This window comes from Narcine bancroftii, unplaced genomic scaffold (genome assembly GCF_036971445.1).
Source record: "Narcine bancroftii isolate sNarBan1 unplaced genomic scaffold, sNarBan1.hap1 Scaffold_240, whole genome shotgun sequence".
Taxonomy (NCBI): domain Eukaryota; kingdom Metazoa; phylum Chordata; class Chondrichthyes; order Torpediniformes; family Narcinidae; genus Narcine; species Narcine bancroftii.
The window spans coordinates 166303-172968 of NW_027211975.1; the positions used below are offsets into that span (position 1 = coordinate 166303).

Consider the following 6666-nt stretch of genomic DNA (forward strand, 5'->3'; position numbering starts at 1 on the left):
TAGTGGTCCTCAGTGATTTTATGCACCCTCTTAAAACAATGATCCACTAAGTCACCTCGATGTGGGGAGGGAGACTGCACTGATCCTCCCTGGTGCTCTTAACAGTGCTGTGGATTGACCTCCGATCCAATGGTCTGTATCACAGTGTGATGCAGCCAGCCAGAACACTTTTGATAGAGCTCCTATTGGGCATTGTGGGAAATTCCTCCTGCATCCCAAACACATGCAGGTCAGGAAGTTTATTGGCTGCAGTGAATTGCCACTGGTGTGCTGGTCAGGAGCAGAGGAGCCAAAGGGCAGCTGATGTGTATGTTGGGGAATATGGTGCAGGGGTAAGAGGGAAATTAGGAGAGAGGGAATGGGACTAGTGGGATTGCTGCCTGCATGTTGGCATAGACTCAATGGGCTGAATGGCTTCCTTCTAAGCAATAAAATGTCTTGCTGAGTCTGTCGATGTGGCCCCATGGATCGAGCTAATGATGTATTATATGCTTGGTGTTAACAGAGTTTTTCATTGACGGACTGGGCATGCTCCATGTCGGGTCATGTGACCATGTCTCGGTAGACCATGCCTCAAAGATCCAACTGCCCTGGAACAAGATCAATGGGAACACAAAGATGTACAAAGAATTCCGTTACCCCAAGTCATCAGAGGCCAGCGTCCGGCTGAGGCACGGGCTGTTTTACTTGAAGAACAGGTTCAAGTGCATGATAAAGAACTGAGAGAGATCCTCCAAAAATATTTGTCAATGTCCAGCCCAGCATGAAGAGAGCTGAGAACTCTTTCAGAATTGAGCAAAGTGTTCCCAGATTCAGAATTTGAGCATCTTTTACATCACAGTGAACTCTTAGAAAAAGCTGAGATCTTAGAAAGTAAAAACTGCTAAAGATGGAACTCCAGAGCTGAGAGCCAAGGATTCTTTTTCATGGATGAATTATTTGTGCTTCATCGTCACTTCTGAGTCCAAGGTAACTCAGGCCTACGGACACGTTTGACTGTGCCGTTTACTTGATATTACATCAGAATCAAGTTTCTTGTCATGAAATGTGTTGTTTTGCATCAGCAGTATGGTGTAGAACAAGGCACAGAATAATTATAATTCCTTAAATACAAGATTTAAAAACAAATAAATAGTGCAAAAATAGATAAAAAGTGAAGTAATGTCCATAGATTGATTGTCCATTCAGAAATCTGATGGCGGAGGGAAAAAAGCTGTTTTTATAATGGTGGGTGTGTGTCTTCAGGCTCCTGTACCTCCTTCCTGACGGTAGCAGTGAGATGAAGGCATTGGTGATAAGGGTCCTTGAAGATAGAGGCTGCTTTCTTGAAGCACCGACTCCTGTAAATGTCCTTAATGGAGTGAAGAGTGATGCTCATGATGGCACTGTCAAAGTTCACAACTCTCTGTATCATGTTCCTGTCCTGTGCATTGGCACAGAGAGTGATGCAACCAATCAGAATGCTCTCCACGGTACACCTGAAGAAATTTGTAAGAGGCTTTGGTGACAGACTACATCTCCTCAAACACCTCATGAAGTATAGCCACTGGTGGGCCTTCTTCATGGTGGCATCGACATGGAGGCCTCCAGGATAGGTCTCCAGAGATGTTGACACCCAGGAATTTGAAGTCCTGTACCTTCTCCACTGCTGACTGGTTTATGTTCTCCTGAGTTCCCCTATCTCAAGTCCATAATCAATTCCTTAGTTTTACTGACAGTTCTCATTTGGAACCAACTAGATTTCAAAATTGTCTAATTCCAGATTCAACCACTATAAGAACTTTTCTCCCTCATTTGAAATTAACAATGTATTATCTCAGAATAAATGACCAGTGATTAAACTGGTGATCTTGTTTAATATGGATTCCGTGGTCGTTTGGTACCATTTAGTACACCAATGACTCAGACAGGCTGGTTTTCGAATCAAAGCTTCACCATTCTGTAAGAAATCCCTGAAGCTGCTGTAATGGCAGCACTGCTGCTTGGGTGGACACAGGAGAGTGGTGAGAGGAGTCACCATGTTGCTCTGCAGGGTTCAATCACATAGTCCTGATGCCAGTAGCTCTGTACAGACTTTAAATGGCCAATGAGTAGATCTGACATTGTTTTTAAACTAAAATTCTGCCACTGTGAAATTCTGTGCCCAAGATGGTGGCACCAGTGTTCCTCAGCGACCAGGAAGGTTTGCAGACTCTGGCGAGCAGTGGGCTGACGTGGGACACCAGAATTTGGAAGAACACACCCATTGAGAAGGAGAAGCAGAGGAAACGACTGTACAGGATGGTGACTGCGACAGGAGACCAGTGAGGAGCTCAATGGCTGAGGGACCCACACAGGCTGCGGGTGACCTGTGGTTGGGGATCCCACCCAGGCTGTGGGCTGCTGGAGACTGGCACATGTGAACCAGGTTTCAAGCCGGGATTCGAGAGGGAACATAGAGCAAAAAGGGCTCACAAATGGCCTGGGGCACTGAAGACTTCTTGATCATGTCAGAGGTTTGGATCTGGAGCTCAGGTTGCTGATGGATTGAACAAGAGTCTATGTGGCTGCAGAAGCTGTGTGAGCGCTGGAGGTGAATCCACTGTTGCAGGGGTATATTATATTTTATATATAAATATATTTTTGAGAGAGGTAAATTGTGGGGGTCACTTCACAAACAAGCACTTCACAAAAGATACCTCATTTAAAATGCAAGAGCTATGCATAAAGAGAGGCTTCATGTCCGCAGTGACTTCACTGAAACTTTGAAGAATGCCTATGGAGACTTCACAAATCAGTGTTAATTGGACTGATGCTGTGGAGTAAATGGACCATTGTCTTTAAAGTAACAGATGCCCAGGCAGAAACTGATTCTGGTGCCGGCAATCTGTCTGGTTGCAGTTTGCTGTTCTAGGAGAGGTCATGTGGTTTTGCAAGCAGAGAGAGAGAGTGAAAAGACCAAACAGGCTTTCTCTAAGAGAGAGAGAGAACTGAGTACTGCAGTGGCTTTTGGCGCTGCAAGCTTGTTGAAAACCCCATTTTGAAGATGAGTTGTGAGTTCTGAGTTCAGCCTGTTGAAAACCCTTGTAGTCCTTATAAGAGGAAATGACTGGCTAGAGTGTTTCTCCAGAAAAAAGAGAAACAAAAGGAACTCTGTGGTGACCTGGAAGAAGAGGTTATCATTTGGAAAACCCTGATGGGACGAGTTTTTTCGGCAAGACACTGAAGTGGCAAGTACCATTGGCTGAGGTACTTCAATCACGCCAAGGCTGAAGTATTCAAAATTCTAAACCCATATAATCCAAATAAGGGCTCCAAACTTTCCAATAAAAAGATAATTATCTCATAAATTTTATGTTATTTTTTCCATTGGTATACAAGATCTCAATTTTCACTGCCATCTATATAAATTCAAATCTATATCATTTTACCAAGTAATTGTAATACATTTTCTCGCTACTGCTAATGTTAATCTCAAAAATGCTATTTAAAACCAACAAGAAGCTTCCTGAGAGTTAACCAATCACCTTTAAGCACCAGAGCTTGGTGAAAATTCATAAATGTTAAATTCTGTGCACAGTCTAAGAATGGAGGAGTGAGAAGTGAGATTGGACTGTGAATTAAAGAACTTTCCCAAACATATACTCATTGGATACATGTGCACTTAGAATTAGAAGGGTGTTAAGTTAGATTAAGTTAAAATTTGATCCTGTTTTTATGTTTAAAGAAAATTAAAAATAACTTTTGTTTTTAAGTAACCATTTGTCTTGGTGTATTTCTATTGGTGCTGGGTTTTGTGTCTTCTGGGCTCTTAACACCACGAACACAGGGGCTCACTTTTACTTCTCTTACTCTATTTCTGTCAGGGGCAGTGGGCAACACTAATGATGACTCTGGCTGCAATTTTGTGCAATATTACATGTTCTGTACTATGACCTGACAAAATAGGAATCTTGATTCAATGGATCAATCCCTTGCTTGCCTGGGGCTCATCCTGAGTGTACATCGATCAGAACCATGCAATTCAGCTTAATTCACTGCATGACTCAGCAGGAACGGACCTTGATCAGTCATGGTAGCTGCATGTCTGTCCTTGTGAGATTTCCAAGAGAGAAATCGCATACAACAAAACATTGCACTTTTGTAGCACCTTCAACACCACAAAAATGCTTCAGGCTGTTTCACAGGAGGCCTATTATCCTTTACATTGGACAACAATTTTTTTTCAAAAGGTTTGCTTCTTGAAAAAAAATGGGTTTATGATGGACAACTTTAAGATGAATACAAAGATAATTTCAGATTTGCTGTATCATTTAAGAAGTTGAAGAAACATTAAGTGAGCTTTTATTGAATTTAGCGTGTTTGATTGCATAATGACGCTGACATATTGCATTCGTTCAACTGACCTAAAAATGTTTTGTTGCTGATTTTCATTTGAACTCAGCATCTGATGCCTCTCGTGTCACTGTCCAACAATAGTCAGTCAGCATTTTTTTATTCTTGATTTTTTTTCCAGAAATATACATATAAAAACTCTCCAATATTAATAAAAACATATAAAACTTTATTTACAAAAAAAAACAAAACAACCCCTCCTTTTCACAATAGAAATCCCACACCGTCAGGGCTGACATTTAGATTCTAGATTGGGAAGTCACCTGCATTCATACTTTAGCAGGATTTATTATTGTCCTTTTTATTATTATATTTATAATTACAATTGGGCCCCTCTATGATCCCAATATGGCTGCCATATCTTAATAAATATGTCATATTTGTTCTTTAAGTTGTATGTAATTTTTTCCAAAGGTAAGCAACTATTCATCTCAGCAGTCCATCGTGCTATATGCAGAGGGGAGTCAGATTTACAAGTAATTGCAATACATTTCTTAGCCACTGCTAAAGCTATTTTAACAAATAAAATTCTGAATTTGGTTAGGTTATTACTTAATTCAATAAAATTTCCCAAATGATAAAGCTCTGGATCGCCCGTGAAGAACACCCCTGTTATTCTTATTAGTATTTCAGTAATATCCTGCCGGAAAGGTCTCACCTTCACACATGACCGACCATGTGTTCCTATTTCTATCCCTATCTAAAACACATTCCGATATTTCAGATTTTGATTTAATGCAACTTCTGTGGTGTGAGATATAATTGGTGTAGGAAATTATATTGCACTAATCTGCATCTTGCATTTATAATTGATGTCATGCTTTCCAAACACCCATCAGACCAACATCTTTCCATTGTTGCAACACCTAAATCTGACTTCCATCTCTCTCTTGACTTCTGAAAACCTTTCATTCTGGAGAGCATAATACACCTTATTTATAAATGTAGGTGTATTCCCCAGCCAAATTGTTCATTTCATTTCACTAATTTCACATGGGGCCCATCTTAGGAACTATCTTAGCTAGAGAAAACAAAAAAAAGTCCCATTAGCTACTCCATATTTATTTCTTAATTGTTCAAAAGACATGAGATCCCTCCATATAACCATCTTCAATATATCTCATGCCATTATCATACCATGAACTCAATATTTTGTTACCAGATTCATAGGCAGTAATACTTTTTTACTTAATGGTGTTCTTAATGATATACCTGCTTTTTTTCCAATACACTCATTTGTTTCTTGACATATTCAAATCATATGTATTAATATAGGGTCATCCGTTGTTTTTGTTATTAACTTAGAATTCCATTTATAAATAAATTCCTTCGCTGTTTCTTCTTCTTTTAAAGTTAATCCTCTTTGGATCCAAGAAGGGGGACTGTCTTGTTCAAAAAGGAATTATAAAAATCTTTTTTGTGCTGTTAAGTAGTATTTCTTTAAGTCTGGAAATCTAAATCCTCCAAATGTATAAATCCCACGTTAGCTTTCCCAATGAAATTCTTGGCACTTTGTTATTCTATAGGAATGGCCTTATGTAATTATTCAATAATTTAAAGAAATTTTTAGGTAATGTAATAGGCAACGATTGAAAAAGATGCTGTAATCTTGCCATCATCTTCATTTTATACAATTTACTCTTCCCACTTCAGTAATCGGCAGGACTTTCCATTTCTGTAAATCTTCCTCTATTTTTCTCTAAAAGAGGAGTGTAATTAAATTTATATAAATTCTGTAAGTGGTTATCTGTCATTATTCCTAAATATTTGATTCCACCTATCTTCCATTTAAATCTACTACCTTTTTGATATCTTTCATAATCAAAATTTTCAAATTATATCACTCTTCTCCATATTTATTTTATAACCTGATATTCTTCAATATTTTTCTCATGTTGTTTGTAATTTTATCAAGGATTCAGCTGGGTCAAACGTATATAATGATGCATCATCAGCATATAAACTAATTTTATGTTTTTCCTGTCCAACTTTGAAGCCCTTAATATCCATATCTCTCCTTATAATCTTCGCCAATGGTTCAACAGCTAGGACAAAAAGTGCTGGAGGCAGAAGAACCCACCCCCCTCCCCATCTATTTGACTTAGTCAAGGGAAAAACTGCTGAGATCTGATTGTTAGTTATAATTTTGACTTGTGATTTAATGGTAAAGAGTTCTAATCCAGTTCATAAATTTTCTGCCTATACCTAATTTTTCCAATGTCTTAAATAAGAAAGATCATTCTAATTGATCAAATGCTTTTTTTCTGCATCTAGAGAGATGGTTATAATTGG

At 38.8% G+C, this 6666-nt stretch overlaps 1 protein-coding gene across 2 annotated transcripts in view; it reads left to right on the forward strand.

Moving 5' to 3' along the window:
• Positions 1–3737, forward strand: part of LOC138750716 (beta-1,4 N-acetylgalactosaminyltransferase 1-like) — a 78818-nt gene extending 75081 nt beyond the window's left edge. Inside the window, exon 11 of one of the 2 annotated variants that reach the window (XM_069912811.1) lies at positions 506–3737. In XM_069912811.1, the coding sequence (XP_069768912.1) occupies positions 506–723 (218 nt within the window). In that variant the 3' untranslated portion in view covers positions 724–3737. The remainder of the gene's footprint in view (positions 1–505) is intronic. The other variant, XM_069912812.1, reaches the window with a different exon arrangement.
• The last annotated feature ends 2929 nt before the right edge of the window (positions 3738–6666 follow it).